The sequence below is a fragment of the Lissotriton helveticus genome, chromosome 3_1, assembly GCF_964261635.1.
Source record: "Lissotriton helveticus chromosome 3_1, aLisHel1.1, whole genome shotgun sequence".
Lineage (NCBI taxonomy): Eukaryota > Metazoa > Chordata > Amphibia > Caudata > Salamandridae > Lissotriton > Lissotriton helveticus.
Window position 1 is genome coordinate 1,950,057,607 of NC_136061.1, and position 25,179 is coordinate 1,950,082,785.

Here is a 25,179-nt window from a genome sequence, read left to right on the forward strand (position 1 = left end):
AATTTCACGCTCGCTGAATCAATGATAAAGCGACATCTATCTATTAGGAGCTGTGTGTACTACTACTGTGAAGCAGCTTGGCCAATGTATGATGAAGAAATGTTTCTTATCATTTCTTACCACTGCCTTTTTCTCCTCGTCTGATAACATACCCTATCGACATCTTACCTTCACCTTGTAGTACCCTTCACATGAAGAGTCTGCTGTATCATTCATAAACACCTTGCCCTTTTTATGGGTGAACACATCCCAGATACTCTTCCCTTTGCCATCCTTGTCCCATGCCCCTTCTGTTTGGAAGGCAGAGCTGCCGACACCCCAGGAAAATCCTGTGAAAGACAAAGGAGGAACTCAAGTTCATGGGCATCAAGCGGATGCTACATTACATCCATATTCAAAGAACGTTGTCATTATTCCTTTACCCTCACTCATATGCTTAAATCTCCCCGTCTACAATCGGAAACGATAAACCCATCCACCAATCTAGCTTCCCCCTTCTAATGTATCCAATTAGAGAACTCTGACCTATTGGCACACCATCTATCTATTCATCTATGCATATGAACATCTATCCTTCATCAACACATCTGCCCATGTCGGCTTCCCATATGCCCATTCTTCAATACAGCTATCTTTCTGTCCATCCTTCTTTACATCCACTGTTCTTGTAACCATGCAACAATTCTTCTGTATTTCCTAAATGTTTCCTATGTGGGCAACCAATTGTAGTTCCTAACTTCTAGAGAAGAACGTTTATTTTTCGGCCATTGTTTTTTCCCTAAAGAAGCGTTGAAGCATTGATCTTGGCAAAGTTCCTACCTGAGGAGATACCTACCTGAGGGAAATGATCCATAGTAGAAGGAGCCACGTTCCCCGTTTGACCACTGCAGGTCCTCCTCTGCTCTCAGGCACTGCATCAGCAACAGTGCTTGACACAGCCTCCAGACACACATCCTCATCCTCTTATGTCACTTTGCACCCAACTTCAGAAATCCTTCCCGTGCACTTTCACTCTTGCAGGTATGCCTTGCTCGTGCTGTAAACTTCAACGGGTCATAGAACCAGTGTCAACTGGGGAGACGGAAGAAGATAGAGAATGATAAAATCATTACAATTTGGGATCATTAGCACTGCCAACATTTGGAGCACATTTGACGATTCATATTCGAAAAATTGAAACGTTTTAGAATTCTAGGGCATCCTTTGGAATGCTGCTAGAGTAAGGTAGATGACTCTCGGAATTCCAATTGGTGTAGTGTGAACTCTAAATGGCTCATTGGAATGGTTGCCTGTGCATCAGAATTATATATTCAAATCTCCCTAAGTATATTAATGACTGAATGAATGTTGGAAACATTCCAAATTTATATGGATTGCATTGCCCACAGATTGCATCTGTATTATGTGTAGTCTGAAACAAAATTTACGAATGACCAATCAAAACTTCAAAGAGACATACAAAGTTCCACTAGTCATGCCGAAATTGTACAAGACAATTCAGGTACTATAATTTTGAAAGACCAGCTTGCAAGCCTTCTTCTGAATCTCCATTGCAATTCAAAATCTGAATATCTAGAAGCACCTAGATGTCTTAAAAAATTAGGATAACTTGCAGAATTTAGATAAATGAACTTTGCTAGCATTTGGAATCTTCCATATTCACATTCGGAAGAAAAAATTATGAATTACAGGAATCCTATCTATCGAATGTGTTAAAAGTCGAACTCTCCTATTCTCTGTTTATGGATTTGGTCACTAGGGGATGAGAAAAGATGCAAGTAAACACATACATGAACTGTGGGTTGCTGTAAATCAGTTGGCAGCCCAAAGAGCATGTTTTTTTACCTGAAAACCACCCATTTCAGTCCGGGGTGACGAATAACTGCCTCCCCGCTGGTCTCAAGCAATCTTCGATATGCCACTTCTGCAGAAAAGAATAAAACAGACACAGACTGAGTGTTGCTTTCCTCTCAACCGCAGCCTTGTAATATTGACTCTACCCCTGTTTTTGATGCATGTATATATTGTTGCCTAACGCCCTTAAAGTTTTCATAATTATAGCCACAGACTGGAACCACCATCTTTGTACCTCACTACGGCCAAACCACCCTCTCCCTATCACCACCATTAGCAGGAAAAACCCTAAAGTGATATTACTCATGGCCTCACCTCGCACTGCTAAATACTTCCCAAATTATATCACTCTTGACATGTTCTATGACATCACTGATAACATCACTGCAAAATGTGAAATTACATCATTAATGACCAGACTGTGCATGGCAGGGGCGCAAGTTTTAGTTACTCTAGGGCATGAGTTATAGTTACTTTGGGGCACTAGTTATAGTTACTTGAGACAACTATAACTGGTGAATTTCAGTGGTTGGTTTGATTAAAACGGTATGTGTTACCTGACATTTTCACCTGCATAAAGTATGATATTCATGTTCATATAGCCACAGTTAGTGTAGGACTCAGTTTCAGTAACTTATAATTAGGGCTCCCGGTTTATGGTATTTTGTTTTTTTGACATTTCAGTCTGCATTTATCCATGTTTGTTTTTTGTCATCTTTCTCGTATTTATCCATATTTCTTATGCGTTTTGTGAAAAAAATAAAGCTGAAACTGGTATATTTCCAGGTTTCTGTGATATGAATACCCGCAGAAGATAAATCAATGCAATTTTATGAAAATATGCACTCTTCAGTATCAGCCTTGGGCATATCTACTGTTGTTTAAGCCTCTTTACTAAAATTCCTTTCTTTTTAATCCCCTTACCTATCAATCCACAGTTATTTGCCTGGCAGTCATGGCAAAGTGTATTTAGAATCACTCAAAAGCACCCAATTTCCGTTTTTATCCACATTTAAAAATAAATACAGACAAGAAAATAAATGGTTTTCTGACTGTATTTATCTGTAAAAATCAGTAAAAACGGAAAACATGGAGCCTTACTTATAATAAACAAAATATTCTCTGTTTGCTTTGTGTTGTCCTTTGTCTTGTTTCAGGAGCCAATCAGCAGTAGTTAATTTGAATGTTTCAAAATGTTTTGGTTTCTGTAAGAATTATCTGTTTGCGTTCCATAGAGACTGAACAGTGTATTTCCACACCTGTGCTTGGGACATGCTGACCGCAATGTATCATCCTGCTACGAGATATCTGTTGAAAGCCATCCAGCAGAAAACTTCCAAGGTGCATTGTCTAGGAATAAGACTACACATGTCCTATAGTGAGATGTTAGATCTTGATTGGTTCTCTTCATGGAATCCTGAAGGAAGTTGTTTCTTAACTCATAGAAGTGTATGATTTAATTGTGCATTGTTGAGTTAGCCAGATTCAGATACCCTTTCCATTGTCTTGAGATTATGTGCTCTCTAAGGATATCTGGTCTCATTTACCTGGCTGAATCTTTATTTGATTCTGTCAAAGAACTGCATGTTGTAAATCTCCTCCTGCTGCAAAAAATCCACAACAGACTAATTAACTAATTAAACGATGACTAATGGCAAACCCAGAGATGCCTGAATCCTGCAATGTTCAGTTTACAATGTGCATTGACTACAGTTTGACTATCTCGGATTTCCCTTAGATTTCATGAAGAGTTTAATAGTTACGCAGTAGACAGTAGTGAGACTCTACGGAGGTCAATATTATGACGACATTTGAGCAAAATAGGGAACATAGTTTACAGGCTTGTAAAATCGTAATTTTTATGCCACTGCATTTTGTAAAAAAAACAACAACAAAAAACATGTAATATATAAGCGGTAATGCCCTGCCAACGAAAACAAATGTGTTCCAATAACAGGTTATCTGAAGCAAGCACAAATTCATACATGCATGCATATAGCAACAGTGAAAATGTCTGAATACATTTTATAATGATAATGTTTTTTAACAAGACAACATTCTCCTGAGCTGTAGCATTAATAATTCATGATGCTAAGATAAGCGATTATTTTTTAAAAAGGATTGTTTTATATGTATATTGTGATGGTTTTTATTAACTGTTAACAATAAACTCTTATTTGATTTGTTTGAAATGCATTACTAGTGTCCAAAGCTCAGAGTCCATGTTATAACCACAGTAGACTAGACTAGAAAAAATACAGTTTAATGCCTCTCGAATTTTATTCAAAAATCAAACTGCATAAGAAAACAACGGTGAACCTTAGAATGATTAGTTATTGTGATTTTAACACTTGTGTTTTATATATGAGTAACTTGTTTATAACTACTACACACGAAACAACAGCAGGGCACAAATCATATATGCAGATTTGCTGGTTCCAATATGCTATTTATTAGGTTTTTTAATGTCTGTTCCACCCACAAAACAGCGGGAGATGCAAAAGGGTAATGTGGGCCTCTACGAAGTAGGGCTTTAATCGGGAATGCCTCTGCAACTGCTGATCGGTTTGGGGTTCTGTTTGCAGGTTTTTGGAGCTTGGCCCTCACTGGCAAACTCACCAAACACCCACGGGACAGGGTTACAGACTGAGCAAGAACTCAGTCCTGCAGGGGGCAGCTTGGGGAACACACTGAGGGTAACATGGACTGAAGGGGCCCACCACAGTGCCCTGTAGGAATGATCTTTTCCCTAGGCCTCACAGCATTGACATAGCGAGGATTAGTGGATCTCTCTGCACAGTTTCCCCAGATAGGAGGCCATTGGGTTATGGTCTCCTTTTATGGACAACGTTTCTTCTGTGGAGGTGGCCTCATGCACCCTCTCACTTAGTAGTTGGCTTCCTCCTACAAGGAGAGAGCATCCCTTCTGGCACTAATGATTTCCAAGCCTGTCCCTGGCTTGACAAGGGATATGGTAATGGGACACTCCAGCCCTGGAGCTTAGAAGAAACCTCAAGCACAAGGGAAAAGTGAATTCCAGAACCCCTCTCTGTTTGCAGTTAAACGTGTTTTTGGGGGTGTTGGGAGTTTCACACAGGCAGCCTCAGCCTTAGTCTTTGGATTGATGAATCAGCTGGGTGATGTGATGGAACCATGTCGTGACAGGAGATGGGAAACAAAGGTACAAAAGAGGAAGAGGCAACCCTATCCAGCCACTACACAAAACAGTCTGCAATAGCAACTCTAGTGAAGGCGAAGCAGAAAGAGGCCATGAACTTCCTTTGCACTTCAAACAGAGGTCACTCCCCACCCTCCAACTACTGAGGCCTGGCTAGCTGCAAAGGGAAGGCTGTTGAATGTTCCTAAACCTTCCCTCACTCAACAAATAACTCCCCTATAGTCTCCATTTTGCCAGCCATCCATCTACAGGAGTTTCGAAAGAGAGTACAACACACATGCACTATGCTTGCCATATCTCACGCAAGCAGAGTAAACATCCTCTCTCCACCCGTGTCTTCCACGAATGGAGTGAAGGACCCCGTTGATGTGGGTCTAGGTAAATAGGCACGTTTTACTATGACAATGAAGGCAAAGGCCCTGTCTTTTCTGTTATTATTAATTCAGTTAGTGTCTTCCAACCCAGTGAGAAGACAGTAATCACACTCTGAAAGATGAGTGCACTTTGGGTGTACTCCCTGACCATGCAGAAACCTTACTATCAGTCTAACACTAGGCAAATTCACATGTTCTCCAGAACCATGCAGAGATCAAGTTCTTCCTAATAATATGCATGCAAACACTTTGAAACTAGAGGACTATACATAACCTGAGCATAAACGGAGTCTGGGTGCAGATTTATGGAGACTTGTTTGTACAGGAAAGAGTCATAACTTTCCCTAATGCACTAGAAGAAACATTCACTGTCAAGTAACCTACAGAAATAACACCAACTTTGTTTACAAAGGCTCAGCAAAGTATTACAGGCCCTGAATTATTTGTTTGTAAACCGGATTACGTGGTGTTGCTGTGCCCCCCCCCCCTGGTGACTAGGTACCACTCCTAATCCAGTAGGAGTTTTAAGAACAGAGTATGAGTCCAGTGGCAGTGTAAGAGAATACTGGGCCTTCAGGATGTTCATGTGACAGGGTATCCCCGCCCTGGTTGATATATTTGGGAAGGCCAAGAGGAAGCTTCCCTCTATGGCGGTAAAATAGGTCCTTCTAGGTGTGCCCCACCAGAACACAATATACATGTGTAAGATCTCTAAATGCATGTACTTGTTAATTGGGTCCCATTCTAATTGTTATTTTTTAGTGTTTTTTGTAATGTATATCATCTACCATTTAGAAGGCCGTGCATGTATTTCGTTCGATATTTTCTTGAATATCTTTATTGATATGTTGGGATTTTCTACTTTCCATATCATAACAACCAGTATACATATCACTACAAATTCATGGGCACCTTTCAACATAGGATACATAGCCTGGGTGCGATTATAGGAGAGGACCGCAACACGCTAGCAACAGTAGTGTTGTTAATGCTCTTAGTGTGGGGGCAAAGAATCCTGGTCCCCCTCCTTGAAACTGCCCCTTTCTTAAGCCCTTCCTTATCCATTCAATTACTTTGCATTATCTTGCAGCTGTTCAAAATCCCTAATCTATTGGGGCACACGTTTCACTTTTGTTACCTTTTCAGTGGCAGTGCACAAATCCATACCACATTCCCATTTTTGCTTTGTTTGCATGTGCTGAGATCCGCAGTTCCTTTCAATGTGCCAAGCGGCCATAGCATACAAAACATAAGCTTGCTTTTCCAAGATCTGTGTTGTTGGGAATCCCCAGGATTACAAGTTAAGGCAGTGGCAAGACTTCGGACTATGTGATCAGCCCCAGTTCATGCAATGCACTCTGCCAGTATTCCTGTAGTTTGTTACAGATCCATTTTGTGTGCTGTTTAATTCACATTTCAGACAGTTGGGTGTGTAGGACCATCTCATTGTATAGAGTCCACTTATATGATAATATACCCGGTGTCGGATTTCCAATGAACTCATTTGCAATCTTGCCTTGATCGCTACGTCTCTTAAATATATTGGTACAGCATCCTCATCTATATGTTCCATTGTTCCCATATCTTCCTCCCATCCACATCATCATTTTTGCAACCCATATAGCATATTGTTCATGAGGGTCTTGTAGGAGGACGAAATTGCCACTTTTCCAATTCCCCAGGTTGCTCTATTTTCCAATGGGGAGTGCCCAGGTACTGCAGGCCAGTCCAATGCCCCTGCCTGTAAAGCATTTCTTTTTTTTTTGAAAACCTTTATTGTACAGAAAGAGCTCACAAATACGGGCCTACAACCCACCGGGCTGGCCACCACAGAGCCGAATGTCAGGAGCAATGCACAGAGTATCACAGTATACAAAGGCAAAGAAACAGGAGAAATAACAAGCATCTTAGAGCAATCACAGGAGATAAGAATTAGAAAGGTAGTTTTCTTATTTTTTAAAGGACGGGTTAGGGAGTACAGGAGTATGGCGGGCCGAGAGACAAACCAAAGGGGTGGGGCCGCGGCGGGCAGCAATACAATGATCGTAAAAAACACAGGAGAAACTAATACGAAATAGGCATACCAATAAGCACCGGTCAAAACTACAGACATGAGGAAAGGCCACCGCACACATCGTCCAATGCCCGCCCACCGCAGCTACCACCTGTCCCACCGAACAGCACAGAAAAGGACCCAAATACAAGAACAATACGAAACGGACCCCCAATAAAAGAAAAGAACCCCGCATAAGGGGGGGGGGGGGAAAGGAAGGGGGAAGAAGGAAAGGAAGGGACTCTTATCCAAACACCCGCCCCCGGGCGACGAAACAGGAAAACAATAACCCGGTACAAAATAGACATTAAAAATACAGAAAACACACCCAGCAAATCAGAATCATCGTGATACCGGAAAATACCCCAGAAAGACACCAGGGGGACAGACGACGAGACAGAGCCCCGAAAGAAGGGATACACAAGGGCCATAGAACCAAAAAGGGAGAAGAAAGGAGGAAAAAGATCCCCCAAAAACAGCAACAGACCCCCCCACCCACCCCACAAGCCCACCCTACACCCCTGCAGAAGGCTACGGCCAACCCCCCAGCAGCGTGCCTGTCGCCCTAAATAGAACCCGAAATATAGGAGAAAGAAACAAGGTAGAAACAAAGGCAAAAAAGAAGGGCCAGGGAAAGGAAGGAACATTACACACGGGAGAGGGCAAAAAACAGTATTATCTGCAACCATCCCACCACCTGTGAAAAGGGGAGAGGCAGAGCCCACGGGAAGTTAAACGACATCAGGATAAGTTTCAGGAGTCCCACGAAGTTACGCAACATCACAACAGCACATGTCGGTCATAGATCAAAAACAAGACTACCGCATATAATAAGTCATTTCAGCCCTGTCCGCTTTTGTCCAAGGTTGTAATCATCCAAACAAACAAAGTCCAAACGACGAGGGACACAGGGTTCAGGAGGAAATCCAGCGGCAGTCCTGAGGAGAAACGTGAAAGAAAATACGGAGGATACAAAAAAGTTATGGTACAACCTTCGCACCGCAGGCACAGTTCTATGGACAAGTCCAACGAGGCAAGCCCAGCTGGGTCGGCACAGGCGCCCCGGCCGGGGAGCCGACGCGATGAGAAACAGAAAGGATCATCGAGGCCTGGACAGGATGCAAACGGACCGCAGACCAGCGGCCGAGGCAACAAAGCAGGACGACGAAGGGCGACGGAGAGTCTCCAATCCAAGGATGCGGTCTCCGCCGGAGGCACAGAGACCAGGAGCACACCAGCCGTACCCTGCAACAAGGAAGCAAAATCCAACGATGGGGGCCCGCATAAATCGAAAAGTGGGTCCGCCTCCACAGGGGAAACAGGCGCAGCCACGGAGGTCCGCCAGGAGTATAGTGCATCCAGGACAACTTGAAGTGCAGGAAACCCTTCACAAGATCCGACATCCGGGCCGTGTGGCGGGCCCCCAGTGCTCGCCCAGGCCCGGCAGAGACTCCCAGGGTCGGCCGCCATCTTAGGAGCCCAGCAAGCCCTCGGTCGTCGGGGGCCCCGGCCGGAGCAACACCAAAGCAAAAGGAGGTCAGCCGAACTGCGGCGGGGCGCCCCAAGGCAGGAAGGAGACCCACCAGAAGAAGGATGTTCGGCGGCCCCCTCATGCCGCCGGCCCCGTTCTCCGAGCCCGGGCGGAAAATCCAAAATGGCCGGGCCGGGGAACAAAGGGGGGACCAAGCCGGATAAATGAGGAGGCTCTCCCGCAGGAGGCAGCGTCCGCACCCCGAGGCCCAGGCCAGTCGGGTCCGCCAACGGGCACAGCCGGCCTATTCGCACATCAGCCTCCGCAACCAGATCCACAGCGCCAGCGAGGGCCGACCATCGCGCTCCGTCACGTCCCGTCGCTGCCAGGAGGTCCAGGCCAGTCCGCCCCGAAGGCTCCGAGCGGGACCACCGCACAGGATCGACAGCACCCAGGATCACCGGAGCAACGGGTAAGTGTCCGCAAAGTGCCCGCAGTACCGAAACACCGCAAGGAGGGCTTCCCGGGGCAGGAGAAATACAGGATAATCGAAGAAAACAGGTGGTTGAACGGAGCCGAGCTAAAACGCGGCCATCTCGGTCGCGAGTTAGGCTCCTCCCCCTGTAAAGCATTTCTTAACTGTGCACGTCTTGGCCAAGGTCAGGTGATATTCATTTTGCAGACTTGAAAAAGGTTTTACATTTCCACCATCCAGTAGTTTCCTAATGTAGATCATCAAATAAATTCCTACGCTTTGAAACTTTGGAATGTGTACTTCTTTCAGGTTTTACATTTCCACCATCCAGTAGTCCCCTAATGTAGATCATCAAATAAATTCCTACGCTTTGAAACTTTGGAATGTGTACTTCTTTCAGGTTTTACATTTCCACCATCCAGTAGGCCCCTAATGTAGATCATCAAATAAGTTCCCGAGCTTTGAAACTTTGGAATTTGTGTACTTCTTTCAGCATACTCTACTCCCTCTGTGTTTCGCTTGTGACTTTACCGTTTCACCCAAGATAGCGCCTCGCTCTACACCAGGTCACAAGGTACGTCTATATGGTTATTAACAGTTTTTCCCTTCCGCTGATGCCATATATATGTTAATTTATGTTATTGAGATTTATACTGTGCACAGAGAGTGTTCTGGCACTAAACAGACACAACGGCACCTGCAGTGATTGGACTTTTTCATACACAAGCGTTTTTGGTGCTGAAATACAATCGTCTATAGGGTCGCTAACTTACCATGGTTGGGCCCCGGAATTTACCTATACCACAAGGATGCTGTGCATTCTATGGATGTTACACAATTTCTACACAATTATGTTCTACTTTTTGGAGATATTATTGACAAAACGAGTGGTTGATACGGTAGCAGCGTCCAGAACATTATTTGGAACTAATGACTCATTATCTATCTTGTGTCACACCACAGTTGTCTATTTTGGTTAGACCATATAGTACATCGTACGAATATCTTTGGAACACACAATCGTACGTGCCAACCCAGATTCATCTACATTGGACTCAACTATTTCGTTATTGCCAAATTGCCTTGAAAAAGTCGGAGTACAGACGAAACACGTGTCAGCTAAATCGTGTGCTGGGAATCTTTAAGTAACAAATAAAAAGACAAAGCACTATCAACTGATGGCGTTCTTGGAATATTCTTAATGCTCTGCATACTATCTGTCCTATTTGATTGTCCTCGTATGCTTAGGAATATATCGGCATCTAAACTGTGTTTAGCATTTGTCCAACACTATTTTTGGAGTAGTATCCATAGCAAAAGGTGTGCTGTAACAGCTTTTTTCTTGTGTATTGATTTGCATGTTATTTTGTAACATGCTGTTAGCACTTCTTGGTAGTTGGTGTTCTAAGCTACTCTAGCACCCTGCTGTAACTATAACGACTAAATTATTCACGCTCATTACTGTTAATTACAGACATGTTATTCTTATTTATGTACGGTTCTTTCCTTCATAGGGAACACTACTACCTATCTGTCGTTTCTTATAAGTGATTGGCCTATGAAGATCGATGAAAGAGCCATGTCTTTAATTTTTTCTTAAAAGTAGGAAAATCGAAAGTAGTACGTAGCTCCAAAGAGAATTTGTTCCATGTAACCGGCCCAAAATAGGAGAAGGATCTGCGTCCTGTTTTGAGTTGACGGATTTTCGGAACTTTCGCCAAATGTTATATAATGCACATACAAGGATGTTTCCATCATGGTCTCCAGTCTGACTGAAGGGCCAATCACTTTGGATTATAACCAGTCATTTATTGGCAGGAGTTGGGCAGCTCACTAATAGTCTGTCATATCCAGTAGAGCAATCCCTCCACTGTATACTGATCTGCAGAGCATTTACGTCACTATCATTGTGGTACCCTCTCCTACAATAGAGTCCGAAGCTCTCTGTCCAGTCTGGGAAATATCATTCCTAGCATGGGGAAAGGTGTGTTCCGCATAACACTGAGTAATTATGTCAAAGTGATTTTTGAATATCACACCCACCCGTTATTGTAAGCGGAAGGGATTTCCAGCGACTTACACCTACTTGGAAATCACATAGCATCTTTCTAAAAGTTTGTTGTACCAGGATTTTTTTTCAGTTTTGTTGTTTTATGTTATTTTATATTGATGATGGTGAAGACTAAGTGGATATAGTATTGGCCACTTCCGATGACTGAAGACAATGTCCTAATGAATTGAGCTACAGTATTAGCTGTACACATAGTGAAAGAAATGTGTCCCCTAGTAATCTCTTAAACTGGTGATAGTGCTGAACTATCTCTGTCAGATGCGTGGAGGTTCAGCACTCCATATTTCTTTTTCCACCTGCTTTCTTGTATCTTCATAAATGGGTGCATTTTTAACTGTTGTAGCAAGGGTGATCTCTGAGCTAGGTTGATCTAGCCTTGATCATCATGTTTTAACTACTTGTTGGGTCGCTGTTCCAGTATGGCCTTAAGACCACCACAAAATCATCTCCTCTAAGCTATTGACGTGTTCATTTGCCTTCAAGTTTTGCAGATTTATATGGCGCAAACTCGACTCGAAGGTATTGGAGCTCTTTACATGAGCACCAGTTACGTTACACAAGGACACATTCATTTTTTTGGTAGGCACAGGGAGATTAAATGATTTGCCCAGAATCACAGGATGTAGATTCGATCCCGAGGCTCGAACCTTGGTTTCCCAGGTCTAAAGTCGGCAGTCTAGCCGTGAGACCACATTCTCTCCCCAAGGTTCTTAAAATTAGTTAACTTTTGACTTCACTGCAACTTTACACAAGCCAGTAGCAAACCTTAATGTTGAGCAAAACAGATAGGTAAGCACACAAGTTAATTTTGAAGTACCTTTACCATAAAAATATTTTCTTTGTAAATAGCATTCATTGCTTACGCTTTAGGGCTTGAGTGGGTCACATAAAATTGACACTCAGGGTCCATGTGTACTATATTTGTTAAGATTCTGAAATTGTGACAGACATAGAGAGTCTGAAAATACTGATATCCCCAGGTAAAATAATAAAATGAACTGTTTGTGAAGCACAAATCGAATTGCCTTTCGATTATTACTGTTGACTATAAAAAAATAAAAGTATCATTGTATAATTTCACTATTAACTCTTTACCTCTGCTTCCATCAACTGTTCTCTCACTGTATTTTCCTTTTCCTCAATCGCTCTACCCGATTCATCCGTAGTGCTTATTTTTCCCGTTCCTCTTTTCTCTTGCTCATCCTATTACAATGTTCAGCTCCATTCCCTTTTTCTAGCACTTATTATTTTTTACTTATTAATGATTTGTTTTGTCTTGTGTGCTTCATACCACAATTCTGAAGTTGACCTGGATATCACACCAGATGTTAACTTTAAATGTTTCTTACTTAGTCATCTATTTTCTTCTGAACTTTTCTGCAAAAAACATTTGCTTTTTATTTTGTTTATTTTCAGACACTGTAGCTTGCTGTAGTTCTACATTCTGTCAATTCCTTACAGGAGTACCAGAAAGTCTGTGTATCGCATTCAGTTACTCTTTGTGACTTTTGGATGTAATCCAGGAGTTGGTCTTGCTGACCTCTGCAACTCACCCACCTTGGTCCCTGCTGTCAAATCTATTGGATTAATCATTGACCAAAGCATCTCCCGACTAACCAAATTGCAATATTCCAATTCCACTTTATCAGAAAATTCGAAATCCTACAACCTGTCCTTGAACTTTAGTTTCCCTGCTCAAGCTTTTGTTTGCTTACATCCAGACAGCGATAATGTAGTAGCTAGCCTTCCCTAAACATCACTAGTCCCTCCCACAGCCATCCTATATGCTGTGTTCTGATTTATTAACGGCCTGGCAGTTCGGGCTGGACGTTTCCTATTGGAGCAAAGCTAAGACTGATTTGCATATGGCTGGGTCCAAACTGAGCAGGCATGGTGCGCAAAATAAAGATGGATTGGGATGAGGCCCGAGTAATTACCAGCGGCTGAGATTAATTCAAGCATTCCATCTATCACTTTTTTAATTCACTGCCAACCTGCTTTATGTCATTTAATATCTCATATTATAATGTTACCTATTTCTTCACTCTAGCAAAAATACTGCTGCCATTAGAAGTGTACAAAAAAAGCGTGTGTGGTTAACAGCCTCGGTGCACATGATGCCTACTGTGCAAACTTGGTTACGTCTGTGGAGTTGGTGGGCCATGCCTGTGGTGGAAGTGGGAGGAAGCCTCTTAAGGAAAAAAAATGGGACACCTGTAGATCTTTCTTTTTTTACCAACCAAGCACTGCAGTCAAGGTACTATATTTGAAATGTTATGGCATAAGACTACACCTGACACTCTTCTCCCATCTCTAAAATAAGCAGATCTACAAGTTTACTCTGACCGACATGTGGCTCACTCTTGCCCTGCCTGCACTGTAAGGATAACATTTAACAGCTCTGTATCCTCACACTCTTACGTCACTGCCGCTAATGAGGATGCTCTAACCTACATGTGCAGAGCACCCCTTAGACGCATGCAAATTTATTTTCAATGTTTTCAAGATAAGAATGAAGAAATGCAAATTTCAAGCATATCACAGCCTTGAGCTCAAAAGCTAGAAATGAACACAGCAACAAGAATTAGCAGATGACATGTTGCATCCCGTACAGCAAGTAGCTGACATTTCTCCAAGGGAAATATACCGCTGTGTCATGTCAGATGTACAGTCCCCACAAGCTCATAGAACACTGAAGCCCTTTAGTATGCTTTAAAGCTTGGCTGCCTGTGCAAGCAAAGAACAATATGCATCTTACAGCTTAAGTAGAACAGTTCTTCAGCCACTCTATGTAAACTCAAAGCTAACCTCCTTTTAGCAACATTTGAGGTATTACAAAGAAGGCAATACTTAAGGATCGATTGTTTTCAAGGAATCCCAAAAGTCAAACTAAGTTTTCAGAAATCTTTTGGGAATGTCTCCTAAATATATCTTTATGCAGAAGTTGTGTGCGTTGGGGGGGAGGGGGTGGAAGGCGGGATGTGGTTTCACATGCATCTTACTTGGGCAGATCAATAAGGTTGTTCTACACTGAAGTAATCCCTAGAACCACACCTGCACTGAAAGGTCTGTGAGGTTCTGCTTTTATCCACTCACAGGTGAGACAGGCAGCTCCTGCCCCCTCTTGCACCCAATCAAACAAGGCATGCTCGCTCATCCTTGAAAGCAGTTAGACAAGAGCTCAGCTCTGCAGGACCATGCAGATAACAAGTAACAATAACAAATGGATGAAGAGAAGCCAGAAAGGACTCCTTAAACATTTACTGCAAAAGCATCCATCACAAGGAAGCAGCAGTGGACCCTTTGCCTCTACCAGAAGGTGTTATTGTTTCTTTAGACGGAGTCAGGTTGGCTGCCCCTGTGCACAATCCCGTTGAATAGTGCCCACACTAGGGCACTATTCAACGGGAGAGTCTCCATTGTTTTCGCCATCCTCCTGGGAAAGCTTCAGTAGGCTATAAAAAGTTGCTTATATATCATACACTGAGGCGCAACAAGAGCCAAATTTCAGGGGGTGGGGCTAAGAAACAATTTCGGGTTGGCTGAATCTTTAATCAATAGGCAGAGTGGAGCTGCAGGGACTCTTAGAAGGGGTGAAACAAAAGCAAGGCCTCATTAACACGCAAATGGTCTTTTAAAGACCTGTGAAGTGCTCGGGTGTGGCTGTGTGTGTGCCCGGGAAGCTGTCTCATCCCGGGATGCCACACACGACGGGGGCTGGAGCCCTGTGAGTCCAGTGGCCGTTGCACGCCTGGTCATATGTTAGACAGAGCTGAACCTTTCTTGGATACAGTCTGTGTAGTTTCTCCTCTGCGGTAGTTGCTTCTAGTTGCAGTAAGAGTTAGGCAACTGTACAACAAAGTTATCATATTGGTCAGAAAAGATGGTTTTACCCTTAAAGATGCATGGTCCTAAAAAAAGTGGCAGCGCAGCTTGCATCCTACTCCCCATCCTTTCAGTGCATCCAGAACGCCTTTAGCATAAAGCCAGTCCTAGGCTGAGATTTCAGATAGCTGTAATACAAGGTGCAAGGGGGAGCCTGCTCACAGTTCCCTTAAAAAATTGAGAAACCACAGAAATCTCAAATAAAGTTGATATGCGCTCCTCAAAAGAAAGAAAGTGGTACCATATTAATTCTGAAGATTGAGATTTACAAATCCCACTTGATGCGTTTGAGTGAAAAATCCAGGAACACAGAGAAAGATGCTCTAACTGACTCTAAAAGTCCTTGAATGCACCATCTACAGAACTTCAAGCATCTGCTCTTGTAGAGATCCTTTCACTCTTTGGCCTGATGTCAGTTGTGTGAGCCACAACCTCAACAGAAAGATCACAATCACTAACATTGGTGCTGTAGAAACCAAGCGTGCAACACCATGCCGCTCAAGGTCATACAGTGCACTGAACCTTTGAGGACAGAAGGAATTACAACATCAGCAGGATGAATGACCATACCACCCTCCAGAGAAGGTGATTTCTACACTGATTCCTCCTAGGCCAATGGGATCTTTGGAATCTGAAACCGGTAGCTGTTCAGAACCAGATAAAGAAAAGGCGTAGGCAAAGATTGAATAATACCCGGACAACATCATGGGCAGTAGACTGGTAAGGTTCAACGAATTTATCTGCATTATCAAAGGTTTTGATGAACAGCCTACTCATGAGACTGTGTGTGAAGCCAGCTGACAGCATCTATTGGAACAGTGCTTTCCTAACAAGTAAACATCATGAGTGCAGATACCCAGTGCCACATCATCCTCGCTTCTCTGCACAGCTTCAAGAAGCCTGGTGCTCTACAATTGTTGATATAGTAAATGTAAGTGGCATTATCCATGAATTCTAATCCCATCTGCCCAGCAAACAATAAAGAAAAGCAATCAGAGCCAACCTTATCACTTAGCGTCCCAAGAAGGTTGACGTGGGGCGTTCTCTCTAAAGGACTCCCCCCCCTCTTCCCATCATGGAATCTACCCTCAGCACTTGGACCTGGAAGTCTTGGAGAACAAAATCATGTTGTGCCACCAGAGCTTCACACCAGATCCACAAAGAAATATTATTTTCTTTGTAGGCATGTTTTGGAGTTTCAGTGACATCTCCAACTCATGCGGCAGATTTATTGCTGTTCGGAGTCCAGGGAAAACTTTATTGCTGCAGACATCTTTCATGAGCCAGCTATCCTAGCAAGGAAAAACTTGGGTGATTATTCAGTTCAAAGAGATCACCTACCCTAGTTGTTTTCCCCCTTAAATCCATTGCTTTAAATGGGCTTGTACTGTCCGGTACGGAGTACCACCACTTTTTATTTTGAGAGGGAAAGTACTAGCACTTCTCAAGAGAAATGTAATACATTCAATAGAGTGCCAGCACTTCTCTGAAACAAGCAGGTACTCTGGCACGGACTACCTACGCTTCTATTTTCCCATTTCAAGTACTGCTTAAATCAGTCCGGGAAATGTCAATCATGTCTTTCCTCAAATTACCAAAACGGGCATCATAAATGCCTCTGCAAAAGATGTCAAATCCTTTGGTATTTCGTGCAAAGTGTTTTACGCTGTGTCATGGATATGCATCTTCTGGACAGTAGGTAGCCCGAACCACACAACAGTGAAAGTTAGCACAGGACGCTTCCCTCTGAATTGAAGTAACTGGAAGGTGTTGTTGACACAATCTCATTCACTTTTTTACAAAGGACAGTGGTCCCTAGACAAAAGAATGTACCACATGAATAAATATAGACTAAATAGAAACTATATTCGTTGTCCAGCCGGACAGTATTTAATTTTTAATAGAACAGATTTCACATATAATTGTGGTGTGATACAATCAGGACACCAGCCGATGCCCGACTAACACACTAAGGGAGGGACAGAAGAAGGGAATACAGGCAAGTTGGGGTGGTCTGTGTATCGTAAATCATATTCAGACAGTATAAGGTGCACACTATTGCTTGCAATCAATTACACAATAAATATGCATATAGTGTTCCCACACTATATTCATATATGCATATTTATTGTATTGTTATTGTGTGTTAGTCGGGCATCGGCTGGTGTCCTGCTTGTATCACACCACAATTATATGTGAAATCTGTTCCATTAAAAATTAAATACTGTCCGGCTGGACAACGAATATAGTTTCTATTTAGTCTATATTTATTCATGTGGTAAATTCTTTTGTCTAGGGACCACTGTCCTTTGTAAAAACGTAACTACCCAAGGTCCCTAGCTTATTGCGCCTTTGGGTTCCCTTGTGTTATACAAATGATACAATCTCATTCACAACACTCGCTGATGAAGTATCCTAACCACATGCATCTTTCATGTCTTGTAGTCTTAGAAGACAATTTATCGTTTCCCGCTCACTATCATTTATTTTGTGATGTCGCTTTTTAATTGTGTTGAACCCTCGCCAATATCTGAGCCAGGTTTTGATGCTATTGACATTTACACTGGCATTATAGGAATCACTGGATGGCACCAAGATGGACTACGTGCTTCACCCTAGTATGGCTGTCTGATGCTTCCGTGCAGTGCTGGTTTTATAGCGGTGTGATCGGGATGACGCTGCACAATATAGCTTGTGGTGACCGGTCCCTGCTGCAGAGTTCTTTGTGTGCTCATTCATTTTCAGGGGATTATAATAATACGCATAGGTTTAAAAACTCTCTTCTCCCTTCTTCATCCTACTCATCTCTCCTGTCTTAATTCCTTATTCTAACTCTTATTTTATCGCACCATTGTCTCTCCTCCTCTCCTGCCATTTTCTATCCTCTCCTTTGTTTTTTCTGTCTGCTACCTCTGGTTGTCTTTCGCGTCTCCCTTTTCTATTTCACCTGATTCCCTCTCTTTCTCTTTGTTATCTTTTTCTCACCTGTCTGTCTCTTTAATACCTAGCTCCATCTCTTGTCACACTCTCTTGTTTTCCCCCATCTATCTTTCTGTAATTACCTCTTATTGGTGATGTTTTACCTCATAATTATTTTTCACTCTTGTCTCTTCAATATATCTGTCATTTCCACGTTCTCATGCACACTTAGCTGTCTCTTTGTAACTTTTCACAATCTCACACACACATTGTTCAGTCTGGGGTGTCATGCTATTTTTCTGTTGGTTGGTTCCCCTTTCTCATCTTTGCTACATGTCTTACTTTCTCTGCACTTTTTCCCACTTGTTTGTTTGAAGCCTCTGTTTTACTTTTGCACTTTCTCTCTCTAGTGTGTCATACTCACCAGGCTCTTTGTAGCCTGTGTGTCTCTCTTTCTCCCTCTGCCTCGCTTCTGTCTCAGGTTCTCTCTGATTATTCTCTCACACATTCATTTCTACACTTTTTTCTTTTTCTTCTTAGTCACTCAGCTGTCTCTTACTCATTTGACTTTGGCCTGTGTATCTCACGCACACTCTCTTTTCTCTGGATTCTTCGTTGTCTTCCCTCCTCCATTATGCCCCTCTCTTTCTCTCTGTTTTTCCCCTTTCACATGCTTTGAGACAAGGGGGCAGGGTCTAAGAATGACCTCTGTGGTCTGCCTATATTGCTACAGTATACAACTATTTCTTTCTGCTCACAAACAGCTCAACCCACAAAGGAAGGTGAAGCCTGGACGGAGCAATAGCTGATCTCTAGTTCAGTGGTTCTTCACGATAGTCAGACCCCTGGGAGTCCGCAAAGTCTTCTCAGGGGGTCAGCGACTGCTTAGAAAAGTAAGTAATAATAACAAACTAATAAAGTGTATATAAATAAACAAAATTTAGATTTTTTTTAATAACATACTGTAAATGTGAAGCAATTTGAAGTTGGGGGATAAAGATCCATCCTTAGTTTGATTCATGGGAGCAGTGTAATTGCATCAAACAGAAAATAGTGTGGACAATGAGTGCCCCAAATTAATTTTGGAAAGCTCCAACCTTCCCATAAAATGTAGAATTTCTCATGTTTGTTTGTGATTTAAATATAATATTTCATCATGTGTATACTTGATGAATATTTGTTTCTGGATTTTTATATCTGTATTTATGTATTGTTTTGCAATTAAGATTATTACAAATGCTTAGGTCGGGTCATCGGCTACCAGTAATTACTCTGGCGGGGGGGGGACACACCATATTCTAATAATTATTCAGTTAGTGTCTCTGGGCTCCAGTAATGACTAAGTGTAAGTCAACAGAAGTCAAAGGTTTAAGAACCACTGCTCTAGTTTTATCGCACTGACACTCTATGGTTGCTTGAGGGACCACCTCCAGTGTGGGAGAGCCTGGTGCCCTACACTGGTCGGTTGTGCGTTATGCCCCTAAATGTAGGCATGGGAGAAAGGTGGTAAACGGTGACAAAGGAAGAAAGCAGGGATGAAAATGAACTCACAAGAGTGAGATAGAAGGACTGGGAGAGTATAGTGGTGAATGAAAGAGGCATGAGTTGGAATCAAGACTAGACAGCATTGGTTTTCAGCAACCTAGACATTTGACAGCAGCAGTGCCAATGGACTTCTGAGAAATTCCGTGGACCATAGCACTTATTCTTCTACAAATTAAGCTTTGGTCGTTGATCCTCACTAACCTTTTCTGGAGGACATGTACCTCTCCCTATTTCAATCAGTCAATTGTTCACTCAATCAGGTTTCTTAGAAAGCACGACTATTCACACTTGAGGGTCTCAAGCAGTTGAGGGGGGAGGGGGAATATCTGCAGTGCAGAGGCAGGGAGTTCCAGGTCTTCGCAGCGAGGTAGGAGAAGGATCTGCTTCCAGCCCTGGTCTTGCAGATCTGTGGGATGGTGTCTAGGGCCATTGGGCAGAGTTTAGAAGGAGAGGCGGTGGTTGAGGTATGCAGGTCCGGCGTTGTAGAGGGCTTTGTATGTGTGAGTGAGGAGCATGAAGGTAATTCCTTTATTGATGGGTGGCCAGTGAAGTTCCCTCAGGTGGCCGGTGATGTGGCTGTGGATGTTCAGGATGAGTATGGTATTTCAGAGAAGTTTATGTGCATAAACTAAATTGAATAGACTAGAGGATGTATCTAGAGAGCTGTGGGAAGGAGGTTGGGGAGGGCTTAAGAGTCTTGGGCCTCTGATAACTATTTTCATTAAATTATTTGGTTCTGGTTAGATTTCCTTGTATTTGAGCAGACCTGTTAGAGTTCGAAGTGGCTTAGGTTGGGTCAATCGCTTTTGTGTGGCTTAGAGGTGGTTCTGCCCAATTCAGAGAAGGTTGGTACTTTGCAGGCAGCTGAGGCATACGATCTGGTGAAGACCAACGAAAGCCTCTCCATGAAGACAGGTCCAGATCCCACTGAAGCATGGAAAACAGCTGTCCCACCATGGCCCAACAACATCCGTTGACAGTATCAGCCCCAACAGCCCATGGCCTGCTGCCTGGCCAGTCCTAATGGAAGCATACCCAGCCCTCGCCTCCCTACCAGCTTGTTCAACAGTCCCCTCTGACAACAGCTGCTGTGGCAGGATTTCCAAACCCAACACCTGAACGCAACCAACCGTGAAAGCATTCAATGAAAGCATAAACCAGCTTATGATGTGGGCATTAAATGAAAACGTTAACCAGCTTTCGATGTACACATAAAGATGGATCTAGCGACATACCAAACCATAACTGAGTATAAAAACAACATTAATAGGCCTACCTCGGGTACTTCTTCACGCGTGTGATCTCGCTGTGAGAGTTCTCTGAACTGCCAGAAAGCGACCTAGACATTCAGAATAAATGTAACTTTTTCCTGAACTGTGTTTTTCTTCACAACACAAAGTGCGGACGAACTCCCACAAAAGGGACAGCAGTGGTGGACCCCCGAGAGAAGCATCTGGTAGCAGGTCGCGTTGTGCTAAGTGTAAGCCCCTAAACAAAAGCGAACAATCGCCGCTTTCATGCTCAATGACACAGGAGCTAATTTTGCAGAAGCAGCCAAAAAGTCTGACCTCAAAAGAGGAGCTTAGCGTGGTGTAAGCAGAGAGCGCGCAGTGTGGTTGACCCCGAGCACTGATGCGGCATTGTGCAGGCCACTGCTGTGAGGTGTATCTGGCTGCTCCCATGACTCATGAGTTGTACACTAGATAAAACCCAAATTAAATAAATATCCACGAGGGAAGCTGCTATTTCCGAACAGACAGCGGCCTATGAACAGATGAGCCAGGCAGCCCCACTGTACATGGGTCCTCCCCCCAGCCCGGCCTGTGTAATTCTATGAGATGGGAACATTTTCGACATTTTAGGGTGCTTCTCATTCAATTATACAGGTGGGCCTTTTATTGTGCTTTAGGCCTCAATTAAAGTCAGTCACAAGGAAGAACTATAAACAAATCTGGAGTTCTCCTTGCGAGGCCTCTGGCAGGCCAGTGCGAGGAGATAGAGACACTCAGGCACCTATCAGTCCTCTAACGCAGCGAACCTGGACCGTAGGCAAGTCTCCTACTTAACTGTAGCCCAGTTGTCCATTGACACGTGGGGCAGTATACTAAACTACGTCAAGAGTAACGTGCACCCGTGGAGGGGCGCATCGAACGTCTGTTCTTAAAGGGGACGATGAAGATTGAACCTCAGACCAGACGCTGCAATCCGCGGAGAGCGTTAACTGTAGGACAGAGTGACTGATTGGTTTAAATATCTTTTATTTAAACACTGGTGTTATCATTTTCCTACATTACTAAAGACGAGAGATAGGCGTGCCTTGCTCGTTAATGCCCAACAAAGGCATTCAATTAGGAGGAGAGCGTCACCTGCCCCTTCCTCGGCGTGCGTTCGAATTTGATTTAAAATACGTCACAGGGCCTCGTGCTTCAAAAGTAACGGGCGTTTCAGAATCTGATGGCTATGAAGCGAGCCTCACCTTTGGATTTATGGATGGGAGGAGTAGGCAGGTTGTATGACGCAGGCACCCACGCGTGACTCTGCAATTGTATTGCAATGGTATTGTAATTGCATTTATATAGCTCTTACTACCCCTGACAAGGCGTTGGAAAGCTTTTTTGGCGAGTAGCACGCTACTCCGGAATCCCTAAATGATTAGTTGTGAATTAGTACAGTGAAAAGCGAAAGTAATAGGAGTGGTGGATATGTTAGTCAGTTATTTGGATTGAGAAGGATAGCGGAGGGAGGATAGCAGAGGGAAAAAGGTTTGTATTTATATAGCGCTTGCTACCCCTGATGAGGTGTTAAAGCACTTTTTTTAGTTACACATAACGGATTAGTGGTGAATTAGTTTAGTGACATTAAATTAATTTGAGTGGTGGATATGTTAGTCTGGTATTTGGGTTGGAAGGGATCGATAGTGAAGGGATGTGTTAGAGCTCATAGCAGTAGAAGGAGGCTTGGGGTGACTAAAAGGGAGGCGGAGAGGGAAGAATCAGAGGGAAGGGTTTGGAAAGGCTTGTTTTGGGGATCAGAATAGTAAAAGAGGTATGAGATGATGAAAGGAGGGGTGGAGTATGGAAAAGTCTAGAAAGTTTTTTGGGGGGGAATCATAGTAGTGGGTTGAATGAGACAGTGGAGAAAGGATCTATTGAGAGAGGTATAGGGTGAGAAATGGGGTAGTGCATTGGAAAGAGCAAGGAGGGAGTGAATGGGACGAGCTCCGGGTAAAGGGATCACTTCTGTGTAAATCCCCGACCGGAGCGACCCCACAGTAACCCCCCCTTCCCACTGAAGCCCCCACCGGGTTCTTAAAAAACCCGTCGGAAAGGGAAGCTGGACCACCGAAAAGGACCGTCGAGAAGAAGGACCCCTCCACGCCTGTGACCACCGAAGCCAGCACCGGCGCTACGTCCGCTCCCCCACCCGCTGTGATTCTGCCGCTGCAGAGAGTGCCCCCTCCCCTCACTCACCGGGTCTGAGGGGGAGACTCTCCACCTGCCGCTCCATCGGTAGGCGGGTCGGCGAACCAGGACCTCCGAGAGCAGTGCCACTCCATGCACGGACCGGCCCGCGGGCAAGGGCCGCCCTCCCCTCATCTCCTCATCTGCAGTTCGACCTCGGTGTGAAGCGGAAGGCCCCGCTCCGGGTGGAGGACCTCACTCCGGTCCCGACGCTCCCGACCGACAGGGCTGCCTGTCCCCAAGATGGCCGACTTCGTACAAGCCCTAACCGACAATGTATCAGGTGAGCCCAAAACATTGTGGAAATAAGGGCCTCCGTTCCACCAGACTACCGCTGCAAACAGGGTTCATTGAGGCCTGCCACGGGGGCACCCCCCACGCCCTCCCCACTTATACCAGCCACTTAATATTCGTGAAGGGCTCCCTGACCCTAAGATGGCCGCCACACAGGACTTCTTCCCAGTTACAAACCGGCCCGGATATGCACGTTCTTTCCCTTGTCGTGACTCACCAAGAACACTGGATAAGGACATTTGAACCTGCCCTCCCTTTGGCCCGCTAGGACTCTTAGTCTCCTTGCCTATCTGCACTGCAGATTTCTTGACATTAGCCTTGGCCGCCTGTCCCCAATATGGCCGCCACTCAGGACGGCGACCTGCTTTGAAATCGATCCTGATTTGCCCTGCCACACAGAACACCTTCCAGCTCTAATTTAGAGCGGATCTGATCCCTCTCTGCCTATTGGGGACTCGCCTGTATCATTTGAACAGGTCTGCAGATTTCTCGACATCAGCCTTGGCTGCCTGCCCCCAATATGGCCGCCACTCAAGACATCGACCAGCAATGTATTCGGTCCTGATCTGCACTATCCCTAATATGGCCACCACACAGGACATCCTCCAGCTCTAAATTGGACCGGATCTGCTTGTTCTCTACCTACTTGGGACTCGCCAGAAACACCTGATCAGATCATGTGAACCTGCCCTCCCCCTCTGGCCCGCATGGACTCGTAGTCTCCCTGCACTGCCAATTTCTCTACCTTAGCCCGGGCTGCCTGTCCCTAACTTGGCCGCCACTCAGGACATCGACCAGCTGCGAAATCGGTACTGATCTGCCCGCTTCATGCCTTATCCGGTCCCTGGTATGTGAACCTGCCCTGCCCTTTCTTGCCCTTATGGACTTTGAGTCTCCCGCTCTCCCGAGTTATTAACTTTAGCCCCGGTGAGCTAAGAGTTCACACAGAGCTTCCCCAAGCTCAAAACTCGGCCTGATCTCCCGGTCTGTCCTCCACCTCCCTCCCCCTGAGCCTCTCCCCCCCCGCCCAGCCAAGATGCCCCCAACCGCACTCTCGGTCACTCATCTCGGCCCTTCCACTAACCTCCTTTCCCCTCAAGGACCGAACACCTTCGCTATATCGTTCCCACGAACCCTCTCTATCAAATCTAAAAAACGCTTCAAACAGAACATAATAAGGCAACACCCCGAAACGCTAATTGTTGACATTTACCACTGCACAACTAGAGGTCAGAAGAAAATGGACTTTATTTTCCACACCAACAGACCTGACGTTTGGGCCACCATCTTTAATTCATCCCTCCCCGTCTCCAAAACCACCTTCACTGATCACAACCGCAAACTAACAATCGCCCCCCTAAATCATCTATCCCTGTCGGGAGACATCTCCATCACCATTTATAGGAACGGCACCATTCTTATCCAGGCGAAAGAGGAGAACCTAGAGTTCTTCGACTCTCTCTTCCCCACACTTAGGATGGCTACGTCCCATTACCCACTCAAAACTCCCCCCGCCCAACCTTCCGGCTCCGCTCAAACCCTGATTCTCCAGAACTCGCCACCCCAGCGTCCTGCCACTACACTACCTAGTCCCTCCTC

General features: G+C 44.4%; 1 protein-coding gene across 1 annotated transcript in view; it reads right to left on the bottom strand.

Moving 5' to 3' along the window:
- LCTL (lactase like) overlaps positions 1–21,228 on the bottom strand; it is a 139,068-nt gene extending 117,840 nt beyond the window's left edge. The window contains exons 1-4 of the mRNA XM_078683042.1: positions 21,102–21,228; positions 1,846–1,924; positions 836–1,071; positions 169–329 (exon numbers count right to left, since the gene is read on the bottom strand). Of these exons, the coding sequence (XP_078539168.1) occupies positions 169–329; positions 836–959 (285 nt within the window). The 5' untranslated portion in view covers positions 960–1,071; positions 1,846–1,924; positions 21,102–21,228. The remainder of the gene's footprint in view (positions 1–168; positions 330–835; positions 1,072–1,845; positions 1,925–21,101) is intronic.
- Between the last annotated feature and the right edge of the window lie 3,951 nt (positions 21,229–25,179).